Source organism: Carcharhinus amblyrhynchos, chromosome 24, assembly GCF_965287045.1.
Source record: "Carcharhinus amblyrhynchos chromosome 24, sCarAmb.v2.hapA, whole genome shotgun sequence".
NCBI lineage: Eukaryota > Metazoa > Chordata > Chondrichthyes > Carcharhiniformes > Carcharhinidae > Carcharhinus > Carcharhinus amblyrhynchos.
In genome coordinates, this window is record NC_137347.1 from 14747634 (window position 1) to 14770359 (window position 22726).

General features: G+C 43.8%; 1 protein-coding gene across 1 annotated transcript in view; it reads left to right on the forward strand.

Annotated features, from left to right (window-relative positions):
• The window catches only part of csmd2 (CUB and Sushi multiple domains 2), a 1720603-nt gene that overhangs the window by 1028947 nt on the left and 668930 nt on the right, over positions 1 to 22726 (forward strand). The window contains exon 6 of the mRNA XM_080211135.1: positions 12222 to 12334. Within this exon, the coding sequence (XP_080067261.1) occupies positions 12222 to 12334 (113 nt within the window). The remainder of the gene's footprint in view (positions 1 to 12221; positions 12335 to 22726) is intronic.

The following is a 22726-nucleotide window of genomic DNA, read 5'->3' on the forward strand; positions in this document are numbered from 1 at the left end:
AACCTTCATTGTTTCTTTCTGAACCTGCTATCTCTACAACTTAAGAAAAGCTCAAGGTCTGGTGGAGGAATCTAGAACCAGGGGTCATAGTTTGAAGATTCAGGGTAGACCATTTAGGATGGAGGTGAGGAGACATTTCTTTAGCCAAACAGTGGAATTCATTACCACAGGAAGCAGTCAATGCCAAAACATTGAATGTATTCAAGAGACAACTGGCTATAGCAGTTGGGGCGAATGGGGAAGAAGCAGAATTAGGCTACTAAGTTGGATGAATAGTCATGATCGGAAAGAATGGAGGAGCAGGCTCAAAGGGCCAAATGGCCTCCACTGGCTCACGTCTTCTATGTTTCAAAGCTATCTTCCCACAAACATCGTCAATGACAGTTAATTATAGCATGAAAAGTGTTCTTGTGTGCAAGACACTGGAGAGAAAATTAAAAACACAAAATGCTGGAAAGACTCAAAAAGCTGGCAGCCTCTGTGGAGAAAAAACAGAGTTAATATTTCGAGTTAGTGTGACTGGCTTTCAGAACTCTGAATCAATATGGGTCTGAACCACACCTATTCTCTCATGTTGGAGATGCAAAACCTTGAAGTAAGGTGATCATGAGATGTCCCTATTGAAATTGGACTCTCCCGCTCATTTCATTATTTTCCATGTTTACCCCAATTATCAAGTGAAAATAAGTTACTATTTAAATCAAAGCAAAATAGAGGGAAGGGAGCAGACCAGTGAGGGGAATGATTTGATTTGATTTGATTTACTACCGTCACAAGTATTGGGATACAGTGAAAATTATTTCTACTTGTGGTACTGACAAAACATACTGTTCATAGAGTAGTGGGGGAGCAGGAAAGGGTGCAAAATATAATGTTACTGCCATAGTTAAGGTGTAAAAAAAGATCAGCTTAATATAGGTTGGTCAATTCAAAATTAACAATGACATCAGGGAAGAAGCTGTTCTTGAGTCGTTTGGTACGTGACCTCAGACTTTTGTACCTTTTTGCCGATGGTAGAAGGGAGTCTGTCTGGGATACGTACGGCCTTTGATTGTGCTGCTGCTTTCTGGGCCAGTGGGCAATGTCGATGGAGTCAATGGTTTGCGTGGTGGACTGGGCTACATTCACAACTCATTGTAGTTTCTTGTGCTCTTGGTCAGAGTAGGAGCCATACCAAGCTGTGATACATCTGGAAAGGATGGTTTCTATGGTGCATCTGTTAAAATTGGTGAGAGTCATTGCGGACATGTTTCCGAATGAAAAACACACTGGATGATTCACTCGTGTCCACTGAGTTCAGTCCTTGTCCTAACGATACATTTAGCTAACTTGGCTTTGAAGGAGTTAATCAATATACGTCAACTTATAAGGAATCTGTCCCATGGATCAATTACTCTGGAGTGAATGTGGGGGCAGTACTCCTTGAGGAGTGTTACAGTGTTCATCTTGGCAGCCCTGTGAATTGTGTCTGTTCTTTGTGTGTGTTTGATTCACAGCAACACCACTCGGGTGTGAAATGTTCATTCAGGCGGAGTCTTCCCTGATTTGGAGATGAAAAGAGTTCAGAACAAAAGCACACACCGTCAGTGGGATGCCGTTTTTATCATCTGAAGGATATTTTCATGACACAAATCATTTTGAATGCATCATGCAAAGATAAATTCAGTGGAATGGCTTCCTTAGTCTTGTCTGGGCATTGATGTCCATCTTAATCCGTAACTACTTGTGTGTTATTCAAAAAAATAATTAATAACCGTAAAACTGTTTTTTCCATGAATGTTAATGCACTACTTATAACATGAACAGACTTATAACATAAAAAAAAGTTTTAAAGTGTCATTCCTCTCTCTTTTTTTCTGTACCTGTCTAGCATCCAGCTCTGTCTACAGCAGATAGATGTGGAGATGCTGGCATTGGACTGGGATAAACACAGTAATACCAGGTTAAAGTCCAAGGTTTATTTGTAGCAAACGCCACTAGCTATCGGAACTGGCTGTTCCTTTGTCAGTTTCAGAACTGGCTGTTCCTTCGTCAACTCCCATCCACCTGATAAAGGAACAGCCAGTTCCGAAAGCTAGTGGTGTTTGCTACAAATAAACCTGTTGGTCTTTAACCTGGTGTTGTGAGACTTCTTACTGCATTTACAAGGCTCACTGTAAACTGCTCTAGTAATTTTCCTTCAGCCCAGCCTCTAGACATTATAAATTTAAGTTAAATTATTGTCACAAGTCGGCTTACATTAACACTGCAGTGAATTTACTGTGAAAATCCCCAAGTCGCCACACATTCTGGCACCTGTTTGGCTACACTGAGGGAAAATTTAGCATGGCCAATGCACCTCACCAGCACATCTTTCGAACTTTGGGAGGGAATCCGTGTTTGCATGGGTTTCCTTCAAGTGCCCCAGTTTCCTTCCGCAGTCCAAAGATGTGCGGGTGAAGTGGATTAGCCATGCTAAATTGTCTCTTAATGCCAAGGGCACTAGCTAGGGTAGATACATGGGGTTATGGGGATAGGGCCTGGGTGGGAATGTGATCGGTGCAGACACGATGGGCCGAATGGCCTCCTTCTGCACTGTAGGATTTTATGAAACCGGAGCAATGAAACATTGCAATGAAGTTGCTGTGAAAATCCTCTTGTCGCCACACTCTGGCGCCTGTTCAGGTACACTGAGGGAGAACTTAACATGGCCAATGCAGCTAATCAGCACGTCTTTTGGTCTATGGGAGGAAACCGGAAAGCCCGGAGGAAACCCATGCAGACTTGGGGAGTATGTGCAGACTCGACACAGACAATGACCCAAGTCGAGAATCAAACCCGTGCTCCTGGTGCTGAGGGGCAGCCATGCTAAACACACAAACTTTATATCTAATATCCTATTTCAGCCACAGTTGAGGTCACTAAATGAAGTTGTGACTGAGCGGAGATCATAGGGGATGGAAGCTTTCAAAACTCGTGTTTTATGTGGCCAGCTGAGAAATTAGTCTGTTTTTGGTACTAGCTTCAATCTCAAGATCCAAGTTTTCAAAGTCTCGGTGCTAACCTTGCTAGATAAAGAAGTCTAGTATGCAACAAAAGGCAATCAGTAAAAAAAAAGACTTCACCATGACCTTCTTAAAGATGTCGCGTGGATCACTGATGGATATTTTATCCCCATGATATGTTCCAAACCTGACTTGCTGTGCTCAAGTGATAACAGTTTGGAGAACAAGTGGTTGGAGGCAACTGTTGCCCAAGACAGTTGCCTTGAGGGTGATATTGGCAGAGTTGTGGTTACAATCCTGTTAGTTTAGAGAAGTTTTCTGGCACCTAAAGGCTCAAGATTGGGGGGACCTGCGCAAGGATATTTTGGCCCTGGAGGGAGTGCAGAGGAGGTTTACTAGGCTGATACCGGAGTTGAGGGGATTGAGCTATGAGGAGAGGCTGAATAAACTAGGCTTGTACTCGTTAGAGTTTAGAAGAATGAGGGGAGATCTCATTGAGACGTATAAGATGATGAATGGGATGGATAGGATAGAGGTGGAGAGACTCTTCCCGCTCAAAAAAGACAGTAGGACTAGGGGGCACAGCCTCAAGATAAAGGGGAGGCGGTTTAGAACGGAGTTGAGGAGGAACTTCTTCACTCAAAGGGTGGTGAATCTCTGGAATTCTCTGCCCGTTGAAGTGGTGGAGGCTGCCTCGCTAAATATTTTTAAGAAGCGGGTTGATGGGTTCTTGATAAGAGAGGGGATTAAGGGTTATGGGGAGAGGGCGGGAAAGTGGAACTGAGCCACGACAGATCAGCCATGATCTTATTGAATGGCGAGGCAGGCTCGAAGGGCTAGATGGCCTACTCCTGCTCCTATTTCTTATGTCTTATATGTTCTTATATGAAAAAAAAACAAGAAAAGTAATACCTTACTGACAAAAATGGAATGAGTATGCTTGGTATTTAATAAGATATATAACATGGTGAAAATTGTAAAGTATTTAGTTAAGTATTTATTTGGTGATGGGATGAGGGTGTCACGGGTTAGGCTAGCATTTATTGCCCATCTCTAATTGCCCTTGAAAAGGTGATGGTGAACCGTGTTCTTGACTTGCTGCAGACAGTATGGGTGTAGTTACACCCACAGTGCTGTTCAGGAGGGAGTTCAATAACTTTGACTCAGCAACAGCGAAGGAACAGTGGTATATTTGCAAGTCAGTATGGTGAGTGACTTGGAGGGGAACTTCCAGATAGTGGTGTTCCCATGTTTCTGCTGCTCATGTTCTACTAACTGATAGTGGTTACAGGTTTGGAAGGTGCTCCCTAAAGAGCCTTGCTGAGTTGTTGCATTTTATCTTATACTTGTGCATACTGCTGCTAGTTACGTCACTCATGGAGGGGGTGAATATTTGTGGATGGGGTGTCAATCAAGTAGTCTGCTTTATCTTAGATGGTGTCAATTTCTTGTGTATTATTGGAGCTGCCCCAATTCATGCAAATGGAGAGTATTCTATCATGTTGCTACCTTGTCGATGGTGGAAAATATTTGCAGTGAGTTAGTCCCTCCATAATTCAGCATGGTGACACATTGTTTAGCACTGCTGCCTCATAGTGCCAATGACTCAGGTTCAATTCCACCTTGGGTGATTGTCAGTGTGGCATTTGCATGTTCTTCTCGTGTCTGCTTGGGTTTCCTCCAATTACTCCAGTTTCCTCCCCCAGTCAAAAGATGGGCAGGTTAGGTGGATTGGCTCAGCAAAATTGCCCCTTACTGTCCCAAGATACTAAGGTTCAGAGGATTAGTGGGGAAATGTGTATGGTTCAGGGGATAGAGAGGAGGAGATAGTCTGGGTAAGATACTCTGTTTGAGAGTAGCTGCTGACTTGATAGGCCAAATGGCCTCCTTCTGCACTGTAGGGATTCTATGATAATTCCCAGCCTCTGACCTGCTTTGGTAAGCCACCATATTTATATGGCAAGTCCAGTTCACTTTCTGGTCAATGTACTGTGTGCAGTTTTGGGCGCCGTACTTACGCAAGGATATTTTGGCCTTGGAGGGAGTACAGAGGAGGTTTACTAGGCTGATGCCGGAGTTGAAGGGGTTGAGCTATGAGGAGAGGCTGAATAAACTAGGCTTGTACTCGTTAGAGTTTAGAAGAATGAGGGGAGATCTCATTGAGACATATAAGATGATGAATGGGATGGATAGGATAGAGGTGGAGAGACTCTTCCCGCTCAGAAAGGACAGTAGGACTCGGGGGCACAGCCTCAAGATAAAGGGGGGGGGCGGTTTAGAACGGAGTTGAGGAAGAACTTCTTCACTCAAAGGGTGGTGAATCTCTGGAATTCTCGGCCCGTTGAAGTGGTGGAGGCTACCTCGCTAAATATTTTTAAGACGCGGGTTAATGGGTTTTTGATAAGAGAGGGGATTAAGGGTTATGGGGAGAGGGCGGGAATGTGGAACTGAGCCACGACAGATCAGCCATGATCTTATTGAATGGCGGGGCAGGCTCGAAGGGCTAGATGGCCGACTCCTGCTCCTATTTCTTATGTTCTTATGTTCTTATAATATCCAAATTGTTCATAGTGGGGAGGTGGGGTGACGGTGATACCATTGAATAGCATGACATGGTGATCAGATTCTCTCTTGTTGGAGATGGCCATAGCCTGGCAGTTGTGTGCTGTTACGTTGTATAATCCTAACCCTGACCAGGTGAATATTTAGCGATTATTATTTCTATTTTGGAGACTGGGCTAACTCCACCAAAGGGGTTATATTCCAAGGACATGAAGAAAGATCTCAACTAAGACATTGGAAGACTCAAGAGCTAATGTAAGACTAAGGGTGATTGTATATGGCAGCAGACTTGGAGGAGATTAGGTTTATGCTGTTGGGGGCTAGGAGGCCAGCTAGCAGAGCATTGAAACAATTAGTTATGGAGGTGACAAAATGCCTAGATGCAGGGAGCATGAGTTAGGGTTGGCAGTGGTTCAGCTGATGATATTGGAGTAAGTAACCATTTGAGGTGAGTTTTGGGACAGAAGTTAATGTAGAGTGGTGGGTATCTCAGCCGCCAGCTGTGGGGCTGGCATGAGCTCCACGTCACCTCCTCGTCAGAAGTCCTGCTGCATTAACTGTCACTCATACACTTACCTGGGCAGCGGTTATGAGGAAGGGGAAAGTATCATCTGCCAAGAGCTGCCTGCCAATCAGAAATCCAGTTCTTGACAGCAACACTGGGAGGCTGTGGTAACTGCTGGTAATGCATCCACATGAGGACCATGATTGCTGAGGGACCCAGATAACAGATGAGAGGTAGTGGGAGGAGATTGAAGGTTAGGGCTGGGTTGGGGGAGGGGGTGCATTCTCCTGCCCATTGGGTGATACTCCAAAGCAAGGCAAGAAGACCTTTAATTGCATAATCTAATGCTGCTGGTTTTGGTTTTAATCTTACCAATATTTAGCTGAAGGAAATTGCAGTTCGTTCAAATATGCAGAATGAGGATTAGCCAATAGCGGATCCTCGGGCACTCTGAAGTTAATAGTGGGTTCGGAGATCGAAGAACCATTGATGGAGATGTTTAGGCTATAGTTGGAAACGTAAGAGTGGAAACAATCGAAGACAGTTTCACTGAACTGGACAATAGAAGAGATGCCTTGGAGGAGGGTGGTATGATCGTCTAGTTAAATATGTAAATAAGTTGAAGAAGACAAGTAGCAATAATGTCTTAGAGTCACAATCATGAGGATGTCTTGATGAGGCTGTTTTTCAGCAAAAAATGGGCTGCCACTAGTTGTAATCTGCACAACATACCTTAATCAAAATGTATTCAGGCTTAGATGACACGATATTGCAGTCACTGTTTAAATCCAAGTTTTTTCATAAGGCATTTGAACGATAACTAAAATGGTAGATAAACACAGCTGGCATTTTGCCACTCAAAATGTCAGTGAGGTAAATGACCAGCTGGTCTGTATTTGGTAAAGTTGGCAGAAATGCTGGTGAGAAGGCTGGAAGAAAACCATTGTTTTAATTCAGTGCACGTGTGTGTCTGTGTGTGTGTGTGTGTGTGTGTCTGTGTGTGTCAGCTGAAGGGATGTACCACCTGCAGTTGTGTGCTCAACTTCTCATCCGACCCAACAGCTTCTGACACCGAGGTTAGAGTGCTCCTGAGCTATTGTTAACAAAAAAAACCCTGTGCTGTAAATAAAGTGGTACTTGTATTTCTCCCTCCGGCTGAAGTCTTTTCCATGTAACCTGAATGGTATTAATTGAGCGAATGTGACATGAAAGCTGATAACCAAAATGCATGAAGCAGCCACTCAGAGCACCACTCACTTCTGTACAACAGCCTCCAGCATCACATGCATGAGTCCCACATTAACAGTGAATTGTAATATCTGGTGTATAAATGACCTGTTGTAAGTTATCTGCTGTTGCTTTTATATCAATCTTTGCACAATCAGTTGTAGTGGTTTCACAAAGCCAGTGGCTGTATCTCTTTTTATTCTTTCGTGTGATATACATATCGCTGGTCAGGCCATCTTGGTGGGCAGCATGGTGGCACAGTGGTGTCTGTTGCCTCACAGTGCCAGGAACCCTGGTTCAATTCCGGCCTCAGGTCACTGTCAGTGTGGAGTTTGCACATTCTCCCCATCTCTGCATGGGTTTTCTCTGGGTGCTCTGATCTCCTCCCCTCGTCCAAATACGTGTGATTTGGTTGATTGGCCATGCTAAATTGACTTTGGGGGATTTGCAGGGTAAATATGTAGGATTATGGAAATAGGGTTTGGGTAGGATTGTGGACAATGCAGACTCGATGGGCCAAATAGCCCCTTTCTGCACTGTAGAGATTCGATGATTCTATTGCCCATCCCTCACTGCCTTTGAGAAGGCGTAAGCGAGTCACCTTCTTGAACTGCTGCAGTCCATCTGGAGCAGGTACATTTTTTTTTACTGGGAGAGGAGTTCGGGAATCTTGAATCAACCACAGTGAAGCAATGGTGATATATTTCCAAGTCAGGATGGTGTGCAGCTTGGAGAGAAACTTGCAGGTGGTGGTGTTCCCGTGCACCTGCTGCCTTGTCCCTCCATGTGGTAGAGGTCGTGGGTTTTGAACATGCTGATGAAAGAACCTTGCTGCATGCTGTAGTGCATTTTGTATATTGTAAACACTGCTTTAACTGTGCATGGAGGGACTGAATCTTTCAGTTCGTGGATGGTGTTCTATTGTGACAGGTATATTTCACTTCTCGCAGGCATCCTGAAATGGTTTACCAACAAATTGTGGACCATTATCTCTAATGATCTCTCGAGGCACTCCAAATAAGCTGAAAATAGCACTGATTGTGCGTGACAGTTGTGCTTGGTGTATTGTGTAATTGCCAAATAATGGGGTACCTGGTGAAGTTATGGATAATGATGATCAAGTCTGTGTTATGGATGCGAACATAGGTGTGATTTTAGACCAAGGGTGAATTGCAACTTCATGTGTAATTAATGGCTGTTTTTGTTGGCTTAGCATTTGCTCATAACATGCTTCGCAATTCTTGATGACAACCTTAATAGACCATCTCTCTTACGAGTCCTGTCGTCCAATTTATGCCCATGTGTGAGCGATAAAGTAATTAAAGAATATCATTGTCACAAAAATTCTGGTATGACGACGTGCTTGCCTTTAAAAATAACTTTCTCAGAGATGCCTAGCTTGTCCCAATACGGCCAAAATGGTCTAATGTTTCTGGACATCCCGAGTTGAATCAGACCACCCTGGATTTCCAAAGGTTCTGTGTTGTCAAATCATTCACCATTTATTCTTGTACCTCCTTCAATTTGCATTGTGCAAAATAAACCTGATCAATTTGGAGGAAATCTTCAAGTTCGATGTCAGTGAAGTCAACCTGTAGATCCAAGGATGACTTGATTCCCGGCTTGGGTCACTGTCTGTGTGGAGTTTGCACGTTCTCTTTGTGTCTGCGTGGGTTTCCTCTAGGTGCTCTGGTTTCCTCCCACTGTCCGAAGATTTGCAGGTTAGGTTGATTTAGCCATGCTAAATTGCCTCTTAGTGTCCCATGATGTGTATGTTGGAGGGATTAGCGGAGTAAAAAAGTGGGGTTTTGGGGATACAGCCTGGGTGGGATTGTTGTCGGTGTGATCTTGATGGGCTGAATGGCCTCCTCCTGCAGTGTAGAGATTCTATGATTTTTATGATTTCTGTATCTGCTGTTTTTGGTGGGTTAGACAATCCTGCTAAGTGTATCTGATGTGAACAGCCAGTTACCCAGCTTGTACCTGATCTGTCAGTCATCATCTTGAATCTTTATTGATGGACATTGCAACCTTGTCAAATTTTTGCCAAATCATCTCCAGCGGCTTGTGGTCAGTCTCTAGAGATAGTTAGACAGGTGTGGAAAAAGATAGGTATGGAAATACATTTTTCCAGAAACTAAACTTATTATTTCTTGCTTGATGTTGGAGTAGTTGGTTTGCATTGCAGACAGATTTTTGAAGCAAATACAATTGATTTACCTTTTGTAGTATGCAAGCTGTCAGACCTTTCTGTGAAGCATTTATCTCGTAGAATCCCCACAGTGCAGAAGGCGGCCATTTAGCCCATCCAATCTACACCGACCACAATTCCACATCGGCCCCGTCCCCATAACTCCATGTCTTTACCCTATTAGTCCCCACTGACTACCTAAGTGGCAATTTAGCATGGCCAATCAACCTCACCCGCACATCGTTGGATCAAATCTCCAAGGTGATTTGCTGCTTAGTTGGGCAGCTAGGCCTCTGCTGCTTGTGCCATGAGTATTTCCTATTTGTTATAATGAGGAGGCTAGCCCAGCAGGTCACCCGAGGCAGCCTTACCCTGTCTGAGTAAACATTACGATCTGGAATCAGCAGAATGCTGAGGAGATGATGATCCGTCTGCTTCTGCCCTTTGCATGGGGAAGGGGAGGTTTGCAAGGAATTATTTATTGCTGATTTTCTCATTGAATAATTTTGCAAGTTATGGGACTGAAATTGAAAAGCGATTAGTTTTCTGGGATTATCAGGGTTGGCTGACCGTGTTTTAGTTAAACTGTTCGCTCCTGTTGTTTTCCATTTGCGCTCAGTGAGGTGATGAGAGAATTGAGCATATTAAATAAATTTTTACTCCCCCCTCCTGCAGCCAGTAAAACTATTCAACCATTATACCACTACCAGAAACAAGCATGCCAACGTTTAACTCAAAGCCATGCTCACAAACAAAAATATTCATAGTTTTGGAATGGGGGAACTTGTCTTCACTTTTGATTCTCCTAGCTTGTCCGAAGGAGATTGAAAATTGGTGTCAATCATTGGTGATGCTGGAAAGCTCAACGTTATGAGTTCAGCTCCCTTTGGATCATGATTGAGACTGCCATAAGTCATTCCGTTTCTGATGTCTGACAGCCAGCAGAGAAGAGAGATCTTTATTTCTTTTGTCTGAAATAGGTCACGGAGGTGAAATGACAGTGATCTGAGATATTTGCCCAGGCCTTGTATTGTTGCTTTGCCTCAAACAATCAACAAAAAGTGACGGGTGGGAAAATTGTAATCCAGAGTGAAGGCAATGAGGATTGAAGCATTTTGTTCTTATTTATTACTCATCAAACTCCCATGGCACTGCCCACGGCATATTGAAGGATGTGCGGTGTTTTAGGGAATGTGTTCTGCCAAATGTGATGGGGCAAATATTACAAGAATTGTGTGTGGCACAAACAAGAAATGTATATGATATGAAAGCCTTTTAGGATTCTCTGTATTAGCTGGCCTGTTGTAAATGTGTCGGTGGCTCAGGCTGTAGCACTTCTGCCTCTGAATCAGAATGTTGTAGGTTCACGTCCCACTCCAGCGATTTGAGCACAAAATACTGAACTTGACATGATGGTGCAGAACTGAGAAAGTGCTGCACTGTTGGAGGTGCTGTCTTTCTGAGCAAACATTAAAGAAGGCCACGTCTGCTCTCTCAAGTAAAAGGTCGCAAGGGTTAAACCTTTTAGAATTGAAGTGAGGAGAAATTTCTTCAACTAGAGGGTGGTGAATGTTGGCACTCACTACCACAGAAAGTGGTTCAGGCCAAAACATGGTCTGATTTCAAGAAGAAATTAGATTTGTTCGACGGGCTGAAGGGGGTCAAAGGATATTGGGGGGAAGGGAGGATCAGGATATTGAATTGGATGATCAGCCATGCTCCAAATGAATGTGGAACAGGCTAGAAGGGTCTAATGGCCTACTCCTGCTTCTAGTTTCTACATTACTCCAAAGAAGAGTGGGGGAGTTTCTCAGTAATATTTATCTCTTGACCAACATATCTAAATCAGATGGTCTGATCATTGTCTTATGACTGTTTATGGGGTATCCTTCATTGGCTGTTGCACTCCTTGCATTAGAACAATGATTGGACAAGTACTTAGTTGGCTCTAAAGTGCTTAGGGATGTTCTGAACTTGTGAAAGGTGTGACATCCATGCAAGTTTCTCTTTTAACTTTTGAAAATGTGTTTATCATCTTGGGACTCCTGTTGTTGTATGTACCAATGATTAACAAAGTCATTGATGATCCCACTTAGTGAATTTATGTGGTCCGATTTTATTTAACAGGATAATTCGTACATTGGGAACTGAACAAAATCATGAATATAACTAACTATTCCACTCCCAGTCGTTGCACCCGTTATTAATATCCATATCAAATCAGTGTTTTCCACAGGATAAGTTGTTGAGAGGACAGCTAAAATGGAAAAGTTTGTCTTTCGAGAAGGGCTGCACAGAGAAAAGGTTTTTTCACACGTTATTAATCATTTCAGTCCTGCCAACTGTGCTTTGTGTTTGAGCTGCCAAATCCAGACACATCTCTTTAAGGATTTCTTCCATTTTGAAGGCACCGGCCTTTTGAGATAAGGGAAAAAAAACCTGCTCTGATTCCTTTGAAATGTTTTAAAATTCATAGTTCCATGGATATCCGATTCTGGGTAACAAATAAAAAAAACACAAGTTCAACGATGCATCTTGATAATGGTGAAAATAACGTTTAATTGTACAGAAACTTTGTATTTGGCTCGATGAGACGGTATGTGATAAGATTTTTTTTTGTGATGTGAAGATAATACAATAGTTTCCAGCCTTTGAATGCCAGATGGCTGTAAAAAGCATCTGTCCCCATCGAAGCAAAGACATGTGTAGTTTCCCTTGAGCTTCACTGAATGTTATGACCTTTTCCTTGCAGGTTGACTGGACTGAATCTACCTTCTCCTGTCATCAGCAGCAAAAACTGGCTGCGGCTTCACTTTACATCTGATAGTAATCACAAGCAGAAAGGGTTTAGCGCTCATTATCAAGGTAAGAACTTCTGCGGACTAACAGTTTTAAATGGAATGCAAGCAGATAGCGAACGTTGAAAATGGCGTTCATGTTCTAAGCATTTCAAATCATGGCAAGAAACTGACATAGAAAAGATTAAATAAATCATTACAATCGCAAACTCGGTCGTCAAACTTTGTTATGATCCCAGACACGAACCCCAAATGTCACTATGATCCCGTTGTGGGTCGGTAACTGTTACTATAAAGGAGACAACATTTCAAATCCCAGTTGTTCCTGAAGAGAATAATGGCTTATAAATTAACAGAAGAAATGTTACGATACAAGAGTTAACAAAGCAGACAGTCAATGCTATCGTGTGCTCTAACAGTCAGAGTTACTGTTAGATTAACATGAATTAACAGGCAAACTGTGGTTAAACAGACTGCAAACTGCATATTAAATAACAAATACATCAAGACAGATCACACATTTCTCAGCAAACCACCCAGACCAGTCATCAGCCTGAGGAACAAATATTCTTTAACCTCTGTTTTCCTTGTGTGGATCTTTATCTCTGCTCCCTCAAAGAGCCTGTGTGATCCCAGCCAATAGCAACTGTTCTCTAACTGAGGTCCATGTGTACGATCTTAACCCAACACTCACTATTCCAGATTTCTCTCCAATCCTGTGTCTAGGTCCAGCCTCCTCGGGCTTTTCCAGCTCAGATGACCTGCATTCGAGACTGCTCTCCTTGCGCTAGCCAGGGTCGACTCCAGTGTCGAAACACTGGCATGATCTCAGCTTCTCAGCCCTTCTGCTGCTATCAACTGCTTGTGGGCCTACTTTTGTCCCAGGTGGTTAGATTCACTAAGCTGATACTGCCCCTAGCTATTGGTATCCGCAATCTCCCTGGCTGCAGCAAGCAAATGCAGCTCCTGGGATTCCCTTGAGCCCCAACTCCCAGTAACACTGAGCTACCAATGGCTCCCAGAGCTTCTCAGCCTCAGCCCCTTCTGCAGTATGGAGCTAATGACAGCATTTTAGTTATTAGGAGCTGACCACCTTCTCCATCTTCTTGTGATAGGCTGCTGTACATTCTGCTCCTTGAACCAGCCTGTGTCACCGATTAACATCTCCCAGGAGGGTTCCACCCTGTTACCAGGCAGAATCTGATGTTTTCAGGCTGAGTGCGTTCTGTGTCTTAAATGTTACCGTCTCCAATCAATGGTCCCCCCTCCCTTCCAGCCGACCAACTTCCTCCCAAACAGGTGCAAAATTAACATTGTCCTACATCTAATGCAACAAAAAAAAATATAATCAACAAATACTGCAATGAAATAATAAATATGAACTGTGTCAGGTTAAAGAGGTTGAAGTATTTCATTAGCTATATTAACATGGCTCCCCTCCCATGAAATTGTGTTCGAGGTTCTTTATGTGCAATGATTTACTAATGTCAGCCTTAATGCTATCTGTTGGTATATCGTAACATCCAAAAGTGAAATGCATCTTGTGTCACATGAACAATGGCTATCTGCAGTGTACAAGACAAACAGTGTGCAGGCATTGGCATTGCCAAGTTCTATAACATTGATCTGTACCTCATCCACCACTCCTGTACCAATTTTTAGATGTAACCCAAAAATCAAAAGGCTTTTGCTTTTACCTTTACTGAAAGCAGGCCAAAGGTGAAAGATGATGCAGTGAAGATTATACATGGAAAACTTTTTTATGAGCTTATTAAAAAGCTGAACAGATTCAAAGGGCCAGATAAACGAATCCTCCTCCTACTCTTCAAGCTGGAGTGCTGACCTTCCACGTTCGTTTCCTAAATCATAAATGGCTATTTGAAGTTAACCCTCAGTTATTTTTATTGGCTTTCTACAGAAGGTGTTTAATTTGTATATCTGAAAACAAAATAAGTGTTTATGGGTTTTGTGAATGCCGTTCAGTTTAACATTTCTTATTTACATATTTTTTGCTGGTTGAGGTGTTTAATTAGATTCCCTAACACTGATCAACGTGTTATCAGCTGAAAACAAAGTATGGACATACAGGCTTCTGGAGCTCTGTATCCTGGGCTTGAAAAATAGAAAATAAAAGCAGGAGTAGGCCATTCAACCCTTCAAGCCTGATCCACCATTCAATTTAATTATGGCTGGTCATCAAAATCAATGTCCTGATCACCCTTTCCCTTCATCTCCCTTAATCCCTTTAGCCCCAAGTGCTACATCTAACTTATTCTTGAAATCGCACAATGTTTTAGCCTCAACTAACTTCCTGTGATAATGAATTCCACTTACTCATCTTGTTCTGGGTACAGAAATTTCTCCCCACCTCAGAAAATAGATAATACTCAAGAGAACCCATGTTCTTGCCTCCCTGGAGATTGTTGTTAAATTGAGTCAGTAGTGAGTTTGTGACAGTGTTCCCTGTAGAGTCATTTATATATTTTTATCTTTCCAAATTCAGAGTATTAGTGAAGGTAACACAGCGGTGTGAAAGACAGAGGAGGTCTTGAAGTCCTGCGCACATTCCCCTGTCCCTAAGTGTTCTGAAAGTCTCCTACATCTTTTAAAATCTTTATCTGAAAAATTATCATCCTCATTAGTGTCTTGCATATTGTGCTTCTTTGGAAATTTGGTTTCTTCCAGATGGGTGGTTTGTATTGTTACTTCTGAGCAAACAAAATGCTCCAACAACATACAAAAGATTGTTCACATAAGTGTAGTGTCCGTTCATTCTTTTGAACAGACGAGGGGACAGCACTGGTACAGGGTTTTAATTTATTTTCTTGAATAGAAATTAAAATTAACATGACAAAAGTGTAAAGGAAAAGCAAAGCTGGGGTTGGTTTTTACTGCCAACCCCTGTACTGATCATATTGAATTAGATCTCGAAAACAAACTGCACACAAAAATACCAAAATCCACAGCATATCTCAACCCTTATCTCGTTATTGGAAATATTTTCTGCCAACTGTCTCTGCCTAGAGATACAAGTTCTTGCAGCTTCAAGAATATAGTCAATTTTTAGCTAATCCAGCGTGCCTTCTGAGTTTTAAGATACAGTTCAGCAGTCAATTTGTTAAACTTGACAGAGTTTGCAGTTGTACAGGGTAGCAATTGTACAAAGTACTAGTGAGGCTGCACCGAGAGTACTGTGTGCAATTTCGGTCCCCTTATTTGAGAAAGGATATATTAGCTTTGGAGGGAGTGCAGAGAAGTTTCACCAGGTTGAAAGTGTGCTGGGGACTCCTGAAAACCCTCATGCAAGAACTCATGGGAATTGACTGGGAAGTTTAAATTTCCAAAGAAAGAAGTCTCACAACACCAGCTTAAAGTTCAACAGCTTTTATTTGGAATCTCAAACTTTTGGAGGGCTGCTTCTTCTTCAGGTGAGTTCTGATTAAGGAGCAGCAATGCTGAACTCGTGATTCCAAATAAACCTGTTGGATTTTAACCTGGTGTTGTGAGACTTTTTACTGTGCCCATTCCAGCCCAACACTGGCATCTCCACATCACAGATTTCCAAAGGCTGATTACCCTACACCTAGAACCTTCTGCAGCTCCAATTTAAATCAAAGATTTCAGATGGTTCCCTCTCTTTTCACAGAATAATTACAGGAGATGTTAGATGAAGAAAAAACATTTTTAATTCCTGGAAATCTATAATTGTGAAAATCCCCACCCCTCCACCACCACCCCCCCCCCACCCCCAACTGCCCCCACCTCAACTCCCACCACCGCCCCCCCCATCACTAATTCTCCAATGGACCTCCCAACCACCTCCGACTACTCTCCCAACCCCTTAACTATGCCCTCAACGCTCCAAAAATCCCTCCAACTACCATACCTCAAACCCCTCTGCCCCACCCCCTCCAACAACCTTCCTGACCCTGCTGATTGCTCCAACTGCTATTAGCCTTCTGATCCCTCCAACTACCTGAACAACCCCCTGACTTTCTCCCAAAAGCTGACTATCCTCCCATCTCCCCAACCTACCCGTGGCTACCCTACTGCTCCCCATGTCTTTGATTACCCACCCGACTAATCCCAAACCCCTGATTATGCTCCTTACCCTCTTCTCCCATTCAACAACCCTTGACCTTTGACCTCTCCAAATCTCCATCATTACCGTCCTGCTATCAAGTGACTATCTCCACCCCAAATATGCTTGTAATCCCTAGACTACCCCTTGGTACACTGACGACCCGTTAAATACCCCAAACATCTCCAAACCATCAAAAAAAACTTCCTCTGAATACGCAACCCATCCTGTCTGGCTTAATTTGTCTTCCACTTATCTAACACATGTGACTGGGATCTTGAGCTGCCATTAATTAGGTAAGTTTAATTCCAGAGAAAAGGGTCATGACTTCACTTCCTCAGCACTGCTGCACTGCACATTTCTTACCAAACCCAGGACAGGAGGTCAGGCGAGAAATGGACAGCTCACAATTTGGGTACGAGAGCGGCAACCTGAATGTGATTGCCACCCCTCAGGACTTCTGATTCATTGATTGAGAGGCGCTCTACTCGGAAATAGAAAGGAGGACCAGCTGTTCTTTCCCTTTCAGAATGTATCCTATTGTTTGGATATCTCTGGCCATTATCAATTCTTCAGAGTTTTAAGTGCGAATGGATTTCAGCACAAGTTGGTGACTGAAGTCATGAAATTGTAAGAACAGAATGTCCTTTTGATCTGTTTTTTTTGGCACAAGCCAATAGGAATACAAGTATTACAAGTTTCATTTTCACATGGCAAAGTGCATCATTTTACATAAGAACATAAGAACATAAGAAATAGGAGCAGGAGCAGGCCATCCAGCCCCTCGAGCCTGCCCCGCCATTCAACAAGATCATGGCTGATCTGTTGTGGCTCAGTTCCACTTTCCCGCCCTCTCCCCATAACCCTTAATCCCCTCTCTTATCAAGAACCCATCAACCCGCTTCTTAAAAATATTTAGCGAGGCAGCCTCCACCACTTCAACGGGCAGAGAATTCCAGAGATTCACCACCCTTTGAGTGAAGAAGTTCCTCCTCAACTCCGTTCTAAACCGCCTCCCCTTTATCTTGAGGCTGTGCCCCCTAGTCCTACTGTCTTTTTTGAGCGGGAAGAGTCTCTCCACCTCTATCCTATCCATCCCATTCATCATCTTATACGTCTCAATGAGATCTCCCCTCATTCTTCTAAACTCTAACGAGTACAAGCCTAGTTTATTCAGCCTCTCCTCATAGCTCAATCCCCTCAACTCCGGTATCAGCCTAGTAAACCTCCTCTGCACTCCCTCCAGGGCCAAAATATCCTTGCGCAGGTGCGGCGCCCAAAACTGCACACAGTACTCCAGCTGCGGCCTCACCAATGCCCTATACAGCTGCAGCAAGAACTCCCTACTTTTATATTCAATCCCCCTCGCTATGAAGGCCAGCATCCCATTCGCCTTCCTGACCACCTGCTGCACCTGCAAGCTGGGTTTTTGCGACTCATGCACAAGGACCCCGAGGTCCCTCTGCACCGTCGCCTGCTGCAGTTTTTCGCCACGTAAGTAATAGTCCTTCCTACCAAAGTGGACCACCTCACACTTGCCAACATTAAATTCCATTTGCCATTTCCTGGCCCATTCGCCCAGCCTATCTAGATCCTTCTGCAGACTCTCCACACCCTCCGCACAATTTGCCTTTCCCCCAATCTTGGTGTCATCAGCAAATTTCGACACCCTGCACTTGGTTCCCTCCTCCAGATCATCTATATAAATGGTAAATAGCTGAGGCCCCAGCACCGACCCCTGGGGCACCCCACTAGTCACCAACCGCCAATCCGAATAGCACCCATTGACCCCCACTCTCTGCCTCCTATTTGACAACCAATCCTCTATCCACGCTAACACCCTACCCCCAACTCCATGTCCCCTGACCTTCTGCAATAACCTCTTGTGAGGTACCTTGTCAAACGCCTTCTGAAAATCCAGAAAGACCACATCCACCGGCTCTCCTCTATCCACTGCCCTAGACACATCCTCATAGAACTCCAGTAAATTTGTCAGACACGACTTCCCTTTAATGAAACCGTGTTGCGTCCGCCCTATCAAGCAATTCCCTTCAAGATGCCTCGCAATTTCCTCCTTAATGACGGATTCTAACATTTTACCTACCACAGACGTTAAACTAACCGGCCTATAATTCCCCGCCTTTTGCCTGGCACCCTTCTTAAACAACGGCGTAACATTAGCCGTTTTCCAATCTTCCGGCACTTCCCCGGAATCCAGCGACGTCTGGAAAATAACCACCAAGGCATCCACTATAACCTCCGCCATTTCTTTCAGAACCCTCGGATGCATTCCATCCGGTCCTCAGATGCAATGATGCGGAGGCTTTTATTTGATGTTAAGTGGCTTGTTATTTGTCAAGGAATGGAAAATATTTTCTGTATGTACTTCATGCAATTTGAGTACCACACATCGTACATGTATTTGATCTGATTTTTTATTGTCACATGTATTAAACAATGAAAAATATTGTTTCTTGCACGCTCTACAGACAAAGCATACCATACATAGAGAAGGAAAGAATCATATCCACAGTATCATAGACTTCCTACAGTGCAGAAGGAGGCCAGCCGGCCCATCGGGCCTGTACCAATCACAATCCCAATCAGGCCTTATTCCCGTAACGCCATATATTTATCCTGCTAATCCCCTGACACGAAGGTCAATTTACCCTGGCCAATCAACCTAACCCACACATCTTTGGACCGTTGGAGGAAAGTGGAGCACCCAGAACAAACCCACGCAGACACCAGGAGAATGTACAACTCTACACAGACAGTGACCCAAAGCCGGAATTGAACCCAGGTCCCTGGCGCTGTGAGGCAGCAGTGTTAACCACTGTGCCAATCATTGTGCCACCGATCAAAGGAAAGGAGTGAGTGCAGAATGTAGTTTTGAAGTCACAGCTAGGGTGTCAAGAAAGATCAACTTAATAAATGGTAGGTCCATTCAGAAGTCTGATGGCAGCAGAGAAGTTTTTCTTGAGTCAGTTGGCACGTGACCTCAGACTTTTGTATCTTTTTCCTGATGGAAGAAGGTAGAAGAGAGTATGTCCAGGATGCATGGGGTCCTTAAGAACATAAGAACATAAGAAATAGGAGCAGGAGTAGGACATCTAGCCCTTCGAGCCTGCCCTGCCATTCAATAAGATCATGGCTGATCTGAAGTGGATCAGTTCCACTTTCCCGCTTTCTCCCCAGAACCCTTAATTCCCTTGTCTGTCAAAAACCTATCTACCCGTGACCCCACCACTTCAACAGGCAGAGAATTCTAGAGATTCACCACCCTTTGAGTGAAGAAGTTCCTCCTCAACTCTGTTCTAAACTGCACCCCACCCCCGCCCCCCTTTATCTTGAGGCTGTGCCCACTAGTCCTGCTGTCCTTTCTGAGCGGGAAGAATCTCTCCACCTCTACCCTATCCATCCCTTTCATTATCTTATACGTCTCTATAAGATACCCCCTCGGCCTTCTAAACTCCAACGAGTACAGACCCAGTCTATTCAGCCTCTCTTCATAGTCTAACCCCCTCATCTCCGGTATCAGCCTAGTGAACCTCCTCTGCACTCCATCCAAGGCTAAAATATCCTTGCGCAAGTGCGACGACCAAAACTGCACACAGTACTCCAGCTGCGGCCTCACAGGTGTCCTGTACAGTTGCAGCAAGACCTCCCTGCATTTATATTCTATCCCCCTCGCTATAAAGGCCAGCATCCCATTCGCCTTCTTGACCACCTGCTGCATTGCAGACTGGGTTTTTGCGACTCATGCACAAGGACCCCCAGGTCCCTCTGCACCGTAGCATGCTGCAGCTTTTCGCCCTTTAAATAGTAATCCCTCCTACTATTATTTCTGCCAAAGTGGATAACCTCACACTTGCTAACATTGTACTCTATCTGCCAGGTCCTCGCCCACTCGCTCAGCCTATCCAGATCCCTCTGCAGACTTTCCACACCCTCTGCACAATTTGCTTTTCCACTCATCTTCGTGTCATCAGCAAATTTCGTTACCCTACAATCAGCCCCCTCCTCCAGGTCATGTATATAAATGGTAAATAGCTGAGGCCCCAGCACCGATCCCTGCAGCACTCCACTAGTCACCAACCGCCAATCAGAATAGCACCCATTGATACCAACTCTCTGCCTCCTATTAGACAACCAATCCTCTTTCCACGCTAACACCTTACCCCCAACTCCATACCCCCTAACCTTCTGAAGCAACCTTTTGTGCGGCACCTTATCAAACGCCTTTTGAAAATTGAGAAACACCACATCCACTAGTTCTCCTCTGTCTACTGCACTAGTCACATCCTCATAGAAATCCAATAAATTTATCAAACACAACTTCCCCTTAATGAATCCGCGCTGCTTCTGCTCTACCAAACCATTATTAATTATGCTGGCTGCTTTTCTGAGGCAGAAGGAAGTGTAGACAGAGTCAGTGGATGGGAGGCTGGATTGTGTAATGGACTGGGCTTCATTGTAGTTTGTAGTTTCTTGTGGTCTTGGGCAGAGCAAGAGCCATTCCAAGCTTTGCTACAGACAGAAAGAGTGCCTATACTGGAGGATACTTGATACACAGAAGTGGCGTAAGTTGATATGAGGGGGCATGGAGGATATGTGAGGCATTGAGATGACATGGATTAACTGAGGAGGCATAAAAGCTTTCTGGAACATACAAGTGGCATGGGTGACCTGGGGGCATAGGATGGTTAAGTGGGTGAGGGAGATGCAGGGTGAGGTTTAGCAGGCCTTTAGACACCACTGGGAGCTCAGATACTATGTTAGAGAACCAAAGCAGGTCTTCTCACTGGCCTACTTATGTACCCACATTCCTGATGCACTCCCACAAGGCTCACAAACTGCACTGCAAGCCCGACCCCTGTGCAGGAAGACAAAAAAATGGTGTACAAATGTAGGCCAGGTATGCACAAACTTGCACAGGTTGAATCTTCACAAGCCCAGAGGAGTATTTGATGACATAAATCTATCTTATACTCATGGCAATTGAATAGCAATGGATCACTGCCTTCTGATTTATAATGGTAGTTTATATTGTAACAAGATCCGGTGTTTATTTCATCCACTGTGAGACATGCAAGCTACTGTGGGGCAAGTTTTCATCTACCAAACATCCAATTTTCTGACATGGATGGAACAGTATTGTGACAAAATTCACAAGGTGACAGAATCTGCGAATGTCACTGTTCGGTGTGAATTGTGAGCAAGCCTAAATCTCAGTCACCATTGATTTGACTGGAAATGGACAGGAGTCGAACAAATAAATTCTAACATGAATTGTATCATGTGAATGGCTGTGGTCATCATCAATGTCTGCAGTGTGCTGTCCCTAAAACACCCAAAACAGATAATGTTAGACTTCTGGCACTGTGGGGAAAGAAGCAATTGTGATGATATTTAGCAATCTAAGTTGTTGTGAATGTTTGACAAACATCTTGTCTGTATTTCTGAATTTTGGGGGGAGAATCACTGCACTTGTAAATATAGCGTCGGGGGACTAGCTAGGGCAAATACGTGGGTTAATGCGGAAAGGGTGTGGGTGGGATTGTAGTCAGTGTAGACTCAATGGGCTGAATGGCCTCCAGTTTGCACTGGAAGAATTGGTGATTCTAGGCTCGGGTGAACATCATTCAGCCTCTTGAGCCTCTTGCAGCAAGTTGGACCAAAGCAGATATCAGCTCCACATCTATGCTTTTTCAGTTTATTTATTAGTGCCACAAGTAGGCTTGCATTAATACTGCAGTGAAGTGTTTGTGAAAATCCTCCAGTGGCCACGCTCTGGTACCTGCTTGGGTCCACTGAAGGAGAATTTAGCATGACCAATGTACCTAACCAATACATCTTTCAGACTGTGGGAGGAAACAAGAGCACCCGGAGGAAATCCACGCAGACAATAGGGAGAACGCGTGGACTTGGCAGAGACAGTGACACAAGCTGGGAATCAACACCGTGTCCCTTTTTGTCCATATTCCATGAAAGTAGAAGTATTAATATTAGTTTTGATTACTTAAATTGACATAACATCCACAGCTTTGGGTTGGTTTGAGTTTCACTACCCTTCATGTGTGAAAATGCTCTTTAATTTTACTCTTAACTAACTTAACGTTCATTTTCAGATTGTGCTGTCTTAGTCTGGATGGTCCCAATGCAGGGTGTTGTGTTTCTGAGTCTACTCAGTTGAATCCCTTCATCATTTTCACACATTCAAGTGGTTATATCCCACCTTGTCGCCCCTCCTAAACAAAAGCCACTTTAATGCAAACGGTCCTCATAATCCAACCCTTCAAACTACGGGCAATGTCTCTTTCCATTGTTTTTCTGATCAAAACTAAATGCAATATTTCCTCATGTTTTGGTGATTGT